Below are 17,257 nucleotides of genomic sequence, written 5' to 3'. Positions count from 1 at the left end.
ACTGTGGATTCATAAACATTAAATAAATGTTTGAACAATTAGACAAAACAGTCAAAAAGCATTTTTGGTGTTTTTTTAAAGAACTTGTATTTTAAAGGATTATGGACATAGTGTAATCTGGATTACTGATGTGTGCGTCATTGCTCTTTAGAGAGCGCTGTGTTCTCAGTCATTTAAAGTGCTAAAGTCATATTAACTATACTGTGGAATGAAAAGGGATATATGCATATTGCCTACGTGACTTTTGTAGCAATTTGATCTGACCTTAAAAAAAGACCAGGATATCAAGAATTAATTAGTGCATAAATAAAACACTGTTAGTGGATTATTGAAATACTATCTATATATTTTTGTTTTGAATTAGCTTTTGTTTATATTTTCAGTTTTCATTTTAATTTATGATTAAGAAATTCTAAGTGATTTTGTCATTTTTATTATTGTCTCAATTTTTATATGTAGCTTTAATTTAATTTTATTTCAGTTTTAGTGTCTCAAATTAATATTTCTATTCTTTTTCTCTATTCTCTATACTTGTTTTCTTTTTATTTGTTATTATTACAAAAAACACCTTGCTATGTGTACTGCGTTAGACTAACTGGGACTAGTCACAGAACTAACATAATATTGCTCTTTGCTGGTTTGATTGATTCTATTGCCCTCATTTGTAAGTCGCTTTGGATAAAAGCGTCTGATAATTGACTAAATGTAAATATTAATATAAGTAATAACTTGAGCCAATTCAATGTAATGATGTAATAAAATAAAATCTTAAGCAGCCAACCAGAGTCTATGTCACAATGACAAGTGGACAATAGGCACCACGGATTCCTCAAGGAAAAAGGAGACTCAATTGCTCTAAATTGTTATGTGTCACATACAATAGATCCTCAATCTGCTAACAGGACTTTTTAAATGTAAAACTGCCCGTCCATGTTTTCGTCTGTTAATATAAAGAGAAATAGAGAGCTGATGATGTGTAACGATTTCTTAGCTTGGGTTAATTTTACAAGTGACTAGCTTGGCTGTTGTCTGAGCCAGCCTCCATTAATGAAATTGTATTTTCTCAACAAGGTTAGCTTAATCCTTTTGTTTATGATTCACTCAGGCACATGGCTTAAACATTTTTAATCATTTTTTTCCCTGCATATTTCAGTTTCACATGTCCACATGTGCAGCAGGTCTGTGATTTGTTACTTGGCATGACAAGAACACACGGTTTGATGTCAAACACTGTATTCTCATATTATCCAGTATGAGCATGTAAACAGAAAAACAAACATACAGTAATCAGAGCACGAACAAATGTGGCCAGTATGAAAAATGTACTTCTTTCTACCAGATTCTGTTTCAGTATAGAAACAGATTAAAAGATCAACCACAAATGTTGAACAAGACTTAAGAAGATGACTTTACAAGCTTGTAGAAAATATGTTTCTCCAGATTCAGTGATTCAGTGAATATTGAATATCCTGTCAACAGAAGAATACAATCAGAGCAAATATCTAAAAGTGTCAAAACGCTGAAATAAAAGACAGCCTTCAGCTTATTACAGAGCTTTCAACGCCAATAAAATTGAGTTTAACCACGATTGCTTCAACTTAATCACAGACATCATGAATTAATACTTTTTTACCACAGAAGATTACATGGTGAACTTGTTTCCCATGATTTAAGATCAGATCAGATCAGAATGGAGTTCAGGCTGGAACAGCACAAAAAGTTTGATCCTCAGGGAACAAATCCAGTGAAGAAGAGGAGGAGGAGGGATTGGGGATATGACGTATGTGCTTCACGCCAAGCCAATGCAAGGAATTAAAACCATATTATTTCCAGTGAATGAATAGACTGCAAAGACAGGCTGTAGAGTGAGGGATTAAAAAGAGAGCGAGTGGAAGACCGAAAGAGCACATGAAAACAACAGCTCCCAGGGGGAAACAGACCATTTGAATGCATATTATGTAGGGCACTACATGCCGTGAATAAATGCACAACATCATGTGATGCAAAGGTTTATTATTATTCTTATTTTTTGTAGTTGTGAGGGTTTGTTTATGATGAATTTACTACATTTTATCACAGTGGAATAATGCCAATTTGTCTATAGAATAAAATCCTACATTTATATAGCTTTTAAAAAATCAGGTACATCAGAAGGAGTGTTTGCAGACTGTGTTAAATTGTTTTAATGGGATATTTTATTAAAAATCTATATTTGATATATATATATTTATATATGTTAATATTATACACAGCTGGCTGAGCATGTACGCCCTACTAGGGCCATCTTGTGGTAGGAGTTAATACAACATCATTTAATTAATTACTGATTTGAATGCCTATAGACCTTAATCAGGATAGAGTGTTATTTCATTTTTGACAGGAATGAAAAGGAGGCTGTGAGGGATAAAATTATAGTGCATTCAATTGTTTGCACTGTTGTTTAACAGCATATTCAGCTCTCTTTAAAAATAAGTAAATAAATAAATAAAACTTTTAGTAGATAAAAACTCAATAAAACCGTTTTAAATGCTTACTTTTTGTTATCTAGGACATTTTAACTAGACGTGAATTTAATAAAAAGCCAAATGATTAATTAAATCATAAAACTTTAAAATTTAAATCATTTTAAAATAACAGCAAACAAAACACTGAATAAACATTTTTTTGTTTTGTTTACCTGTCATGTGACCATTAACTAAAATCAGAGAACCATGAATATGCAAATATGTTACTTAATAAATAAGTTACTACCTTAAAATTTAAGTAAATATAAGAACATATATTAAGTAAATATGTGACCCTGGACCACAAAACCAGTCTTAAGTCGCTAGGGTATATTTGTAGGAATAGTCAAAAATACATTGCATGGGTCAAAATTATCAATTTTTATTTTATGCCAAAAATCATTAGAATATTAAGTAAAGATCATGTTCCATGAAGATATTTTGTAAATTTCTAACCGTAAATATATCAAAACTTCATTTTTGATTAGTAATACGCATTGCTAAGAAGTTCTTTTGGACAACTTTAAATGCTATTTTCTCAAAATTTTGAATTTTTTTTGCACCTTCAGATTCCAGATTTTCAAATAGTTTAGAAAAATTTACACTTAAGACTAGTTTTGTGGTCCAGGGTCACATGAAAAATAAGTTCCGGAATCCCTACATAACATGCAAATAACAAATAACAAATAACATGACTGTGTACATTTTAATGTGTTTGAAAGCCTTCTAAAGGGAAGGCTTGGGGGTATTTGTGGCCTAATGGTTAGGGAATCGGAGTTGTAATCCGAAGGTTGCGAGTTCAATACTCAGTACTGGCAGGAAATGTAGCTGAGGGCTGTCTCGTGAGCTCTCAATACCAACAACTGAGGTGCCCTTGAGCAAGGCATCCACCTAACACCCAACTGCTCCCCAGGCTCCGCAGCAAAAATGGCACGGTATGTGTGTTTACTACTCACTGCTGTGTATGTGTATTTGGATGGGTTAAATGCATGGGTTACCATACTTGGCCTACACATAATTTAATGTTCAGAGACATGTTTAAATAACCCATGGAGCACTAATTCAAATACAAATTAATGAGTTTATCAGTAGCTGATGCAATGCTGAAATACAATAAATAAAAAGGATTTTTGTAAATCCAGGGGTTGAATATTGTGTGGCCTCTCAATTTTCTGTGTAATTATAGCCACCTGACTAGTGACTGGTCTTTGAGTGAATGTCCACAAAACTGGAAGATTTTTTGAATGTTCAGTTGTGTTCAAAATAATAGCAGTGTGTTTAAAAATGCGAGTAAAGCTCAAAATCCTCATAATAACTTTTACTTCAATACACACAAATGCATTGGAAACATTGCATTTGCATTCTATTCTAAATCAAAACATGAAGAAAAATGTAGCAAATTTGTCTTTACAGAAAGTGAAGAAAATATTAGGCTGTTTAAAAAAATTGTCAACGTTAAAAATGTACTGTATAAACTGAAAAATGCTTGAAGATTTAGCTTTCTTGTGGTGAATGACTGAACTAATATTTAGATAATAATATTTAGACTGGAACGACCCATTTTACTCAGATTTTCAGAGAGAAATGCACAGTACAATATTTGCTGCCTTCGTCCTTAAATAAGGGCCACTTGTTTGACACCAGCTTTTTCACAGAATGATTTACCTCTCTAATTAAACTCCACACTGCTATTATTTTGAACACGTCCTTTTCAATTAATGATTCAATTGCACAGAAACAACCGCATGCATGTCATGACTGTTGGGTCTGTTGGTTTTCTATTACTCTACCACACCTACTAGTAAAATATTTGCCATCTAGAAATATAATTTCTACCAAAAACAGTGATTGATCTGGTTAGTGATATTAGACTGCTATTATTTTGAACACAACTCTATATAAGTGGTGACCTATTTTAGAGAGGAAAATTTAAAAGATGAAAATAAAGAATTAGGAAGAATCAATCAATTTTGAATCACTTGAATCAATGCTATTGTGTGAATAGGTAATCATGTAATCAATAAAAAAGTAACTGTAGTCTGATCACCAGTATTTTAAAATGCAACAATCTAATTAGGCTACAAATACTTAATTTTTGGACTCTAACAAGAATCAACAACAGCTCTAACAGGCGTTTTTTTTTCCCCTAGCGATTTCAGTAGGTTTTTAAGTTAAGTTTGTATCACAAGACATTAACCAACAATATTGTGTCTGTGATCAACTGGAAGACAGCATGTCCAGACTCACCATTTAGCGCAGGTTTGATCAGCTGCAGTGTATCAAATAAACCACTAGATGTCACCAACACCCAATTATTGTTCTTCAGCGGACAAGAAACGCCAAATCGAGTTCTGTGGAGGGATTGTACAGCAGATGGCGTTACACTATCACTAAAATCGCTGATCATACAGCCTACTACGTTAACAAGAGCAAACGATGCATCCTGGCTGTCAGTCAACTGCAAAAAAAAACAAATCTTTAAAAATGACAATGCTTATTCCTGTCACTGCTACCTTGAAAGCTTCTGGACAAATCTTCACAGTTTACAGCTGATCAATCTTTGCTTTAAAGGATGAGGAGCTGTCCAACCAGCCGTAGTGCTGAAATTCAATAAACTGATTTGTATAAAATACATCAAATGTATCAAATGGAAAAGTGCTGCTATTTTGTTAATAAAATTCCTTTTCTCTTATAAAGATGTAAAGACGCATATCAGAAATGATAATTTCGAGTTTCTCATCATAAAAACCTTTGATCAAACAAAATAAACCCATTTTAACCTTGTATGATATAATTACATAGCAATTATTCCAGTTTAGTTCAATTACGCAGTAGGTGTAGGGGGTAGATTACACACTGTTTACGTAATTTTGTCTTTTTTTTTATTTCTTTCCCTCTTTCCGTCGAACTGAAACCTAAAAACATATTTTGAAATGTAAGCAATAACCGTCGGAGAATAATGCAACCTGTCTGGGAAAAAGAAACAGGCGTAGAGTGCACGTACTGTTCATTAACATACAACTTTCGAAAGTAGGCCTATGTTTATTAAAACAAATGAAAGCGCATGACGTCTTTTTCAAAAACAAATAATACCACAATAATAGCGATCAATAACTTATCAGTGAGTAAGTGAGTGAGTTCTTACAGAACAACTAAAATAGCACTGGAAGGCATCTTCCTCGCAGTCAGCATATCTGTCGAGCTCGGTGACTTAAGGTTTGTGGTCCTAAGCAGTTACAGAAGCTCGCTCAATATTTGGAAGTTATAAAGCAAAGCACAGCCTGGCGTTACTGGGTAGGGGCTTGACGTGTTAAATGAGCATAAAAGACCCAGCTGGTTGGGGAACCACTTGAGGGGGTAGCAAACAGTGCGTCACATCCTTGGGAAAAAAAGAGGAGCGATTCCAATGGAATCAACATGTAAGCGCATCTGCATTGGGTGGCATCAATAAGAAGACAGCTGAGGAGAAATGATGACATCGCGCTACAGGTGAATTCATCCATTCATGCGCATTCGCGCTCCGTGCGTCCTGCTACAATGACAGCGTGAAGAAGGGGAAAACCAAGAAGGCGAATTTTTGACCTGACTGAGTTTTTGACTCGGCGTCCTCACCCGAATATGATGAAACAACACCGCCTGACAGCAGTCGCGAGAGAGGAATTGCACGCGCAACGAAGGACTGCAAGGTAAAGCAGGAAAAGTTGGTCCGCGCGCCGAGGCTTCACTATTCAGGGAGTGCTGGACAACCCAATGTGCGCAGACTTTCTGTGGGAGAAAAGCACAGAGTAGAAGAGAGTTAGAGTCTTTTGCTTAAACCGACCAAAGTGTGGATCATGGCTACGGAGGAATCGGGTGGCTTGGCGCAAACCGCCGCCGTTAAACTATCAGAGATGGGGGAAAGAACTAAACAGTTAGGAACTGCGATCCAGGACCCCGAGCGACAAAGAAGGATTATTCTAGTCATTGTATGTGTGGCACTTCTTCTAGACAATATGCTTTACATGGTCATCGTGCCAATTGTGCCCGATTATTTAGCGCGCTTAGAGAGCGAATCAGAGAAGGCGCATCATGTAACGGGTAATTCTTCAACCAACAGCACACAAAACGAGAACTTTGATCTGCAGATCGGCGTGCTTTTCGCCTCAAAAGCCATTTTGCAGCTCATTGTCAATCCTTTGACCGGAACTTTCATAGACCGAGTCGGCTATGACATCCCACTTTTAATTGGACTCAGCATCATGTTCGTCTCGACGTGCATTTTTACCTTCGCCGAGAACTACGCGACTCTGTTCGCCGCGCGCAGTCTGCAAGGGCTAGGCTCGGCGTTCGCAGACACTTCTGGAATTGCCATGATCGCAGACAAGTTCACGGAGGAGGGAGAGAGAAGCCGCGCGCTGGGCATTGCCCTCGCGTTCATCTCGTTCGGAAGCCTGGCGGCCCCCCCGTTCGGAGGGGTGCTGTACGAGTTCGCGGGCAAACGCGTGCCGTTCCTTGTGCTCGCCTGTATATGTTTGGCAGATGGTATACTATGCTTGACTCTCCTCAAGCCCTTTTCCAGCAGGACTAGAGAGAATATGCCGGTTGGCACCCCAATTTACAAACTAATGATTGATCCCTACATAGCAGTTGTGGCAGGAGCTTTGACCACATGTAACATCCCCCTTGCCTTCCTGGAGCCCACCATCGCCAACTGGATGGAGGAGACCATGGATTCATCCCAGTGGGAGATTGGGCTCACCTGGCTCCCGGCCTTTTTCCCTCACGTATTAGGTGTTTATATCACTGTCAAGCTGGCAGCACAGTATCCACACTTGCAGTGGTTTTATGGGGCGCTTGGCATGGTCATCATTGGTGCCAGCTCTTGCATTGTGCCGGCTTGCAAAAACTTTGAGCAGCTGATAATCCCCCTGTGTGGCATTTGTTTCGGTATTGCACTGGTAGACACAGCTTTATTACCCACGCTCGCTTTTCTCGTAGACGTCCGTCACGTGTCTGTGTACGGTAGTGTATACGCTATTGCAGACATCTCCTACTGTGTTGCCTACGCGCTGGGTCCCATCGCGGCCGGTAAAATAGTGCACGATCTTGGTTTTGTGCAGCTTAATCTGGGCATGGGTTTGGCGAACGTACTTTACGCACCAGCCCTGCTTCTCCTGCGCAACGTGTCCTTCATGAAACCATCTCACTCTGAGAGAAACATGCTACTGGAGGAGGGAGCCACAGGTCTGTACGACACCATCAGAATGGAGGAACGCCAAAGAAAGAAGCACGGCTATAGTTCATCCGGTAACTGCGTGCCCATCGACGAGAACGGGACATTTGCTGGACAATCAAAGTCATTCTCTGAAGAAGAGACGTCTGAGCCAGAATACATATAATCTGAGTCGTCCGTCCTAGTTCATCTGTTACAATCCTGTTGAAACCTCTGCTGAATATAAATGTTTTTCATTCACTCATTTACATGTTACTCATTGTCCCGAGGAAAACTGTTGGTGAACGACATACAATATTACAATGATTTAATCTATTTACTGAAATGATTAGCTCAATTTTTTTTTCTCCAATAGAAGGTGTAAGAAAAAATAATTTCACTGTATAGTATTCCGCTGTATTAAATTGTATTCAGGGATATAAATAAGGTGCAAACATATTAAATATGAAGATGCGTGTGTACGTATTAAATGGGCCTTCGTTGAAGTTAATCCGCCGATTTTGTGCTGTTACAAATAATATGCAAAATGTCACCTGACACCTTCAAAGAAAAAAAAAATGATGGAACTGGTGTGAATCCTGCCTTTTCAGTGTCTGTTTCAAGTATTAAATGTTTAGGGTGTATTTCTGGAATGCATTACTGTATATTATGGAATATAATGGTGTACATATGTGCATATCAAATGTACATAATTAAAAGAAAATATGTGAAACGCCGTGTTATGCGCTGTTTCTGTGATTTACACAACATGACCTACACGCTTTAAACAGACACATTCACACATATATATATATATATATATATATATATATATATATATATATATATATATATATATACATTGGCATTTTAATTACTTTCGTTTTGAATGCCATTTTTATTAAAAAGGCAATGAGTAATTATTGATATTTATAAAATAGAAATTAACGCTCAACGTAATGCAATACCGCGGTATGCAAAACTTGTGCGCTTATTTAGTTTTAGTGCATCAAAGAGCCAAAAAAACGAAAAAGAAACGAAATTATTCATAAAAAGAAATAGCACGCATAAACAGGACATTGTTACAAATATAATTACGGCATGCATATTTATAAATAGCCTATGCATAAAACACACGGGGGATGAAATTCTTGTGCAACAGGGTCCTCTGTGGTGGGGAGGAAATATAAAGTATACATAATGAACATGTGCAAGAAAAAAAACAACTTTACTTTACCCTCCAAAACAAGATTCATAAATATAAAGCGATTAACCAAAATAGACGTTTCTGGGGGAAAATGTACACGAGGCTTTTCGGAAATCCAAGCTATTAATTTAAAAGAAGAAAAACAATTGCTTATGGTGCAAGAGGGTCTAAATAAACCTGTCCACTTTTCGTTTTAATTAAATTATCGAGCGCGTTCTTGTACGGACATTTTTTTTCTTCTCCGAGATTCGGAAGGGTGCTCATAAATTTCGTTCAAGGACTCGACTTAAAGTATGAGGTGGGTTGGTAGATGCGGCATCGAGCGAATGGAGTTTAGTGGGTGGAGTCTGAGAAAGGTACAGCTCCTTCAGCATCCTTCAGCATCTTTCCTAAGGAGCATCCTAAGAAGCTCCTGACTTGCAATGAATGGGACGCAAGTATGCCGCCTGAAACAAGTTAACGCACAACATTAACGGTACTTTCCTCTTAATAAAAACACGACGGGACTATGAATTTGGATAAATCCTTAGAGACATCGGAGGACTCCACGAAGAGTATATGACATTTTGGTGAGTATTTCTTAAGTTGACTTTTTTTTCTTTTCTTTTTTACACAATATGCGTACAACCTTCTTAAATAAGGACTAACTAAAAAGCTATAATAGATATTCTACTAAATTTAAATTCAAGAGGAAACATATGGATTAGATGTCTTCAATAATAGACCTCTAATTAATTTGGAATAATTACAGGTTTGGTCTTAGCTTTGTCTAACTGATTTTTTGAAGTTTTGTTGAAAACCATTTGCAATGCAAGCTTTCTCTCATACATGTATGTCTGTTCCAGAGGGAACTGGGAAAATTATCAGTGGATTTTCATCTTTCTTGACTGAACCTCTACCACTTTGAGGATGCCAGTTTTGAAAAGGGAGCAAGCAAGAGACATGGGAGATCCAAGTGTAAGCAAAATACTATTATATATTTGTACGTAAAATGTAGAAAGTATGTGGCTAAACTAAACAATGTTGCATTTCAAACATTATCTTCTAACAATGATTACAAACAACATTGTGAACTACAGTACTGGATTCAGAACATAAATGATAGCTTTATGTCATTATAACAGAGATGATCTTGTTTATCCAGCCAGGTCAAACACAGGGCACAATTATTTAAATATAATACTTGTCTGGGGTCATTTGGAGCATGAAGGATGTACATGAAAGACTCTATCAAGTCTAATTAGACAAGAATTTAAGAACAAATACCATAAGATCAGGGAAACAGATGCTACATAAGTAGAAGCTGTCCCTGACACTGAAATATAAGTTAATAAATCCCACTAAAACTCTGGTCATGATCTCAATTTAGGGCCTCCCGAAGCTCCCAGTGCCGCCTTTGCAGCAAACACTGGACATGTACCTGAAGTGCATGAGTCACCTAATACCAGAGGAGCAGTTCAAAAAGACAAAGGCGACTGTACAGAAATTTGGAGCACCTGGAGGGATGGGAGAATTTCTTCAGAAAAAGTTACTGGAGAGAAGCGAACATAAGCCCAATTGGGTAAGGACTGCAATAATTGCTAAGACTTTTCTGTAAGCAACTTTGCTTTTAATGTGCAGATACATTGTCTGTTAAATATGTTTTAAAAGTTATTTGTCTCTTTTTGAACATTGTCCAAGGTGTATGACTACTGGCTTGAAGACATGTATTTGAGCAACAGATTAGCACTACCTGTCAACTCCAGTCCTGTGATGGTCTTTCCCAAGCAGAACTTCAGGAGTCAAAGCGACACCCTCAGGTACGGGACTCTGGGGATACAGCAGGGACAATTTTACTCTTATAGGCTAAACTGAGATGACTGATACCACTGCATGTCTTCACTGATTTAAATTTGTTTAAATGGAAATGCAGATGTCAACATAAGGATACCGTATACACATTAGGATTGTGCAAAGCTGTCAGGTCTGTACACTGCATGATTTCATCTAACAACTGTGTAGCTCCATATAGCAACGTAATTGAAGGGGCACATTAATTACAACTTGCTGTCAAACTCTCATTTTGGAGAGTTTAATCTACAGATTAGTACACGTGTACAAAAAGTCTCCATCCCATCATAAATTGACGATGATTTCAGTCCTAAACTGGAAACAATACTTCCTATAATGGACAATTCTATTTTAGACTTAACATAGAATAGGTTATGTTTATCAAAAAAGGATGTAATAATGTTAAGTATCAGTCTTGCATTAGCCTCTTTTGGTGAATATAAAATGAAACCAATGACTTTGTAAAAAAAGACCTAATTTGATTGTGTTATTCTAACAACTAATTAAAACAATGGAATTGCATTGCTTACTGTGAATGTGCTTTCTTCAATGAAAATGAACACTACAAAAGATTTGTTTTTGTACTGTCTATTTGACAAACTGTAGATTCCTGAAAAAAATGTCTCACAGTTTCCACAAAAATCTTAAGCAGCACATCTGTTTTCAACACTGATAATAATAATAAATGTTTCTCGAGTGCCATATCAGAATATTAGAATGATTTAAAGGATCATGTGTCACTGAAGACTGGAGTAATGATGCTGAAAATCCAGCTTTGCATCAAAGGAATAAATTACAACTTTATAACCAATATTTCACAATATTACTGTTTTTATTATATTTTTGATCAAATAAACAGCCTTGGTAAGCATAAAAGGCTTGTCTCAAAAACAGAAAAAAAATGTATATACTAATATGCATATTTTTTTTCCTCTACAGATTTGCTGCCCATCTCATTTCTGGTGTATTAGAGTATAAATCTCTTATAGATGGGTAGGTTATACTCCCTGTTCTCAACAAAACAAGCTTCATTCATAATTGATTGCATAGTTTTCTAAACATGGCTGTATGCTGCTCGTTGTAGACGTGCCCTCCCCGTAGACTATGCTCGTGGGCAGCTGGCTGGGACGCCCCTGTGTATGGATCAGTACAACAAGGTCTTCACCTCCTACCGTCTGCCAGGGCCAAAAATGGACACTTTAGTGGCTCAGAAGAGCACAGTTATGCCCGAGCCCGAACATATAATAGTGGCTTGTAAGAATCAGGTAGGTATTACTTCATCTACTAGTGAACTGTAGCTGATGTTTTCTTCATATTTATTTTAAAATGAGTCTTAAAAAGTCATAAGCAAGCAGTAAAGACAAAGATTGATGTGTTTCCCGCCATACCATGTTGTATGTGTTTGCAGTTTTTTGTTCTCGACGTGATGATAAACTTTCGTCGCTTGAATGAAAAAGACCTTTACACTCAGCTGGAGCGAATCAGAAAGATGGCAGACATTGAAGAGGAGCATCTGCCTCCGATCGGTCTGCTCACATCAGATGGCAGAACACAGTGGGCCGAGGCTCGCAGCGTTTTGATCAAAGGTCAGACATCATTTATCCTCAACTATATCCTCTGCTACTAGACCTGCAAGTTGACACCAAAATATTAAGACACAAAACATCTTGACTTTATCTGGAAAAGCAACTCCCTCACAACTATAAATTCCCCTGATGACACAAAAAGTTCTGCACAGGTTAATGGAATTCACACACATTAAATGTAATACTTCTCAATCGGGTGCAGATTCTACCAACAGGGACTCTCTGGACATGATTGAGCGCTGTCTGTGTCTGGTGTGTTTGGACGAGCCATCTGCCACTGAACTGACTGATACCAACCGAGCTCTACTGATGCTCCACGGAGGGGGGACGGACAAAAATGGGGGCAATCGCTGGTATGACAAGCCCATGCAGGTAGAAAAAAAAGCAAAACAGGATGGATTCAAATTGCATTGATCATATGACCAGGAAAATGAATTCTAAAATGAAACTACTGTAATGATTTAAGTTTGTTATAGGTGCAGATGGATGCTGTGGTGTTGTATGTGAACACTCACCTTTTGAAGGAATAGTGCTTGTGCAATGTACAGAATATCTACTGAGATACATGTAAGCCAAATTATTATTTAATCCATAGAAATTAATTTCAAAGTAACTATTGATTACTCATAATGCACTGTTGGTCTGGCAAATTCAAAGAATACATTCACTTCTGAAGGAATCTGTAATATCTTTCTGCATGCTTATTCTCACTAGCACATCACTGTTACATTTATGTATTTGCCAAAGAGGCTGAAATGGAAAACTCTAATGAGACGACTTGAGATATATACCCACAGCCTGAGAATAGCAACTAAGCTAGTGAAGACGCAATGAGATTGTTTCTCTCACAGGAGAGGAAGCCCTTCTAAGTTTGTGAGGGCAGCCAGCATGAGTGAGCTTCCTGCCCCCAGGCGACTGCGCTGGAAATGCTCGCCAGACATCCAAACGTTCCTCACGGCCTCAGCAGACAAATTACAGAGGTATGTCAACAAATCAGCTGATAAAACAGGGTAGCAAGTTCTGTACAGTCTAACAGATACCATGTCCTATAAATAAAATATTTCTTAGAAGACATCTCATAAGTTAATTATTCAATAATATAATAACATTTGAATAAGTACAGTAAAATACAAGAAATATTTTAGTATCTTTTGGTTTCTTACATGCACTACTGGCAAAAGGTTTGTTGTCAATAATATTTAAGATTATTTTGAAAAAAAAATTTTTTTTTATTCAGGATGCATTAAATTGTCAAAAAGTGACAGACAAGAATAAAAGTGAAAGACATTTATAAATGTTATACAGAAGATTTCTATTGCAAATGCTGTAAATAAAAGAATCCTGAAATGCATTCCAGTTTTAAACTGTTTTCATTGATAACAATAAGAAACATTTCTTGAGCAGCAAATTAGCACATTAGAATGATTTCTAAAGGATCATGTGACAATAATGACTGAAGCAATGATGCTGAAAATTAAGCTTTGTCATCAAAGGAATAAATTACATTTTAAAATCTATCAGAATAGAAAACAGTTCTAATAAAATATAATAAAATTTCACAATATTACTGTTTTTACTGTATTTTTGATTAAATAATTGCAGCCCCAGTGAGCATAAGAGAATTTCAAAAACATGAAAAAAAAAATAGTATTGAGTCTGACCCCAAACTTTATAGTGTATTAACTGTTAATTCCCACAGACTTGTGAAAAATCTGGACATGAATGTCAACAAATTCACTGGTTATGGCAAAGAGTTCATCAAGAAACAGAAAATGAGCCCTGATGCTTATATTCAAGTTGCCCTCCAGTTTACATTTTACAGGTCAGTCTTTTTAATTTAAGAAGTATTAGTACAACAGAGTGAAGACTTGTGTCTGACACTCTTTTTTTCTTTTGCACTCAGATGTCATGGACGTCTAGTGCCCACCTATGAAAGTGCATCAATACGCCGCTTTCAAGAAGGACGAGTTGACAACATTCGCTCCTCCACACCTGAGGCCTTAGCATTTGTGAAAGCTATGGCAAATAGCTCCAAAATCCCTGTATGTAGTTTAGTCTGTTTTCATTATATTCTATTCAAACTGCTCTGCATTTTGCAAAGTCAGCTCATCTGTAGTCAATGCTGTGTGTATTGTCAAAACAGGAGTAGCTTAGTAATAACCTCTGTCTCTTTTATTTAGGATGCTGAGAAAATGGAGTTGCTTTGGACTGCCATTAAAGCCCAAACCAATTACACAATTCTAGTAAGTGAAACAGACAACTGAATTTGAACTACAATTGCACAATCTGCCAGTTACAATTATATTTGACTGTGATTATCAAACTGTGATTGTCATACTGTCCACTCTGCAATAAAATATTGCTTGTCCACTCATTGGAAACAGGCAATCACTGGGATGGCAATAGACAATCACTTGCTGGGACTGCGAGAGATTGCCAAGGAGCTGAAACTAGAAAAGCCGGAGATGTTTTCTGATACAGCCTATGCCACCAGCATCCACTTCATTCTCTCTACAAGCCAGGTTCACTTTAAACCCTAACTGAAATCATGAGAGATAGACCTAAATGGATTTGTGATTCATAGTGTGCATACATCTTTATTTTAATATAATATGTAGAAAAAAATGTTAGAACTTGATCACCAGCCTGTTTGTTCAAAAACGCTTGTCTTTGCATAGGTTCCTACCACTGAAGAGATGTTCTGCTGCTACGGTCCTGTTGTCCCTAATGGCTACGGAGCCTGCTACAATCCTCAGAAGGACCACATCATCTTCTGTGTGTCAAGCTTCCGTGACAGTGCCGAGACCAGCTCAGATTTGTTTGTGAAGACTCTGGAGGGGTGCCTAAAGGAAATGCAAGATCTATGCATAAAATGCAACACTGAAGCTAAACCAACTGACTCCACAGAAAGGATGGACGGAACTACCAAGGTAATGAAGAATTGAAGCAAGTCATAGCAAGAAGCTACATCATTTGAATCGTATGGAAGATGCAGAAACCACAAAGATGGACATTTTGGGAGAAAATAAGAGTCTCAAAAACATATCAAGGCCCATTTTATTACCAACAGCAGTGATACAGAAATTCTATGGAGCTGTAGTCGCTTGACAAAAGGAAATCTATTTAGTTATTTTGCATTATTTGGCCTATGAGAGCATATACAAATTAAACAGGAGTAGACGAAACTCAGCAGATATATAGTAAATTATGCCTTTTTAATATGACCTGAACTAGCTGAGGTCTGTCTCCAAGAATCCTACCCAGCTTTTCAGTCTGTCTAAGAGTATATTAATAGTTGACACTGTCAAAGGCAGCATTAAAAGGATAGTTCACCCAAAAATAAAAATTCTGTAATCATTTACTTACCATCATGTCGTTCCAAAGCTGTATGACTCACTTTCATCTGTGGAACACAAAAGAAGATATTTCAAAGAATGTTTCAATAGGTTTTTTTAACAACATTGAAAAATTATTATGACGGCCGCCTTGATGCTTGTTGCTGGAAACTAAATAATGGAAATTGTCCTAAAAAATGACATTCTCAATTATGCTGCCTTTGAAAAACTGTACTATACCCACTTGCTTAATATGCATGTGTCAATTATGATATGATAACCTATAGCTGTTTACAATCTACACCAGTTTTTTATGGTCATGTCAGAGTTAACATAACTTTATAGATACCTGTCAAAATACAGTACTCTGAATAACAGCCCTGTGGAACTGGACCAGAAGCTGCTATTTAACTTTGTCTTTGTGGGTCATCATCTCTTGCATTTTAAAGTTTATTTAATGTATTAAAAAAAAAAGTATCCCTATATATAGCAAAGTCTATTTTAAGTCTGCAGTATACAAACAAAATGTCAGGACCAGGCATTATCAATTATACTCTATGGTATTATAGCTTTAAAGTGTGCTGTGTTTTATGTGCTCTATAAATTGAATTGTCACATATTCTGAAATACACAGTCTGAGGTCCTAAAAACAAGCCATTGTGCATAAATGTTAAAAAAATATGGGCCATTGTTATGTGTTTCCATTCTGTGGGGTTGTCTTGATTTCCAATGCAATAATAGTAACAGGGATTTTTGATTTCTAATGCAATAGCAGAAACCTATGAAGCCAAGAAGAATAGCTCAATTACAGTGGCAAATTGATAAGCTTTTTTAAAAGTACAATCATTGTTGTGTTTGTGAAAATGTACTTATATTACATCTGAAAATGATTGACACTAGGTCTATACAGTATATCTACAGAAAAATGAACAATACTTGATGTCTGTCTAATGTACACAGATAAAGACTGAGTGAGAATATATTTTTATATTGTGAACACTGTTTTTTATTTTGATTTTATTTGTATATCCTACATGTTGATCCAGTCGTGATAGTAATTGTGAAGTAGATCAAAAAACTAAAACAGTGATGCCTTGAGAAATTAATTTTAGCACTTTATAACTAGATCAAATATGTACTGTAGCTTAGCTGAAATAGACTAATAAAGCACGTAATCATGTTACTAGAGTATAAAAAGAGAGAAAATATGTATACTATATATAGAGAGAAATTATAGCCTTAGCCCAAGTATTAGTAATAGAATATGTTTGCTGATTATCATGACATCATGTTAAGCATGAATATTTGAGAATGGGCAAATACATGTAAAAATGAGGATGTAACAGAATGTATGTCTAGCAGTGGAGTGCTTGAACTGTGATGTTATTTAACTCTGGGATATTTATTTTTTCAAAAAGAGTTTTCAAAAGATAAATGGTCTATTTATCAATATCACTGTATCCTAATGATGCCATAAAAAGTATTAATCAAAACCAATGATGTGTTTGCTGAGTATTTACCACCAACTATGAAATATCTGTATTCTTGCACAGGACTTTTTGTTACCACACTACAGCATAAAAAATACTCTACATTTCACATCA

General features: G+C 36.5%; 2 protein-coding genes across 2 annotated transcripts; both read left to right on the top strand.

Moving 5' to 3' along the window:
- Positions 1–6,337: 6,337 nt before the first annotated feature.
- LOC306883892 (putative vesicular acetylcholine transporter-A) lies at positions 6,338–8,424 on the top strand (the record flags this gene model as incomplete). The annotated part of the gene is made up of 1 exon (XM_079439396.1): positions 6,338–8,424. One exon carries the CDS (start codon positions 6,338–6,340, stop codon positions 7,880–7,882), a length of 1,545 nt encoding a protein of 514 aa, XP_079295522.1. The 3' UTR covers positions 7,883–8,424.
- Positions 8,425–9,219: 795 nt separating this feature from the next.
- Positions 9,220–17,142, top strand: LOC306884089 (choline O-acetyltransferase). The gene is made up of 15 exons (XM_079439743.1): positions 9,220–9,471; positions 9,748–9,859; positions 10,272–10,463; positions 10,583–10,701; positions 11,672–11,725; positions 11,817–11,997; positions 12,141–12,318; positions 12,521–12,690; positions 12,785–12,885; positions 13,170–13,298; positions 14,018–14,140; positions 14,222–14,360; positions 14,499–14,561; positions 14,703–14,840; positions 14,997–17,142. The coding sequence occupies exons 2-15, from the start codon at positions 9,812–9,814 to the stop codon at positions 15,261–15,263; spliced, it is 1,902 nt and encodes a 633-aa protein (XP_079295869.1). The 5' UTR covers positions 9,220–9,471; positions 9,748–9,811; the 3' UTR covers positions 15,264–17,142.
- The last annotated feature ends 115 nt before the right edge of the window (positions 17,143–17,257 follow it).

This window comes from Barbus barbus, assembly GCF_936440315.1.
Source record: "Barbus barbus genome assembly, chromosome: 18".
Taxonomy (NCBI): Eukaryota; Metazoa; Chordata; class Actinopteri; order Cypriniformes; family Cyprinidae; genus Barbus; species Barbus barbus.
The sequence above is the reverse complement of the archived record's forward strand: the minus strand, read 5'-3'. Positions and strand labels throughout refer to the sequence as shown.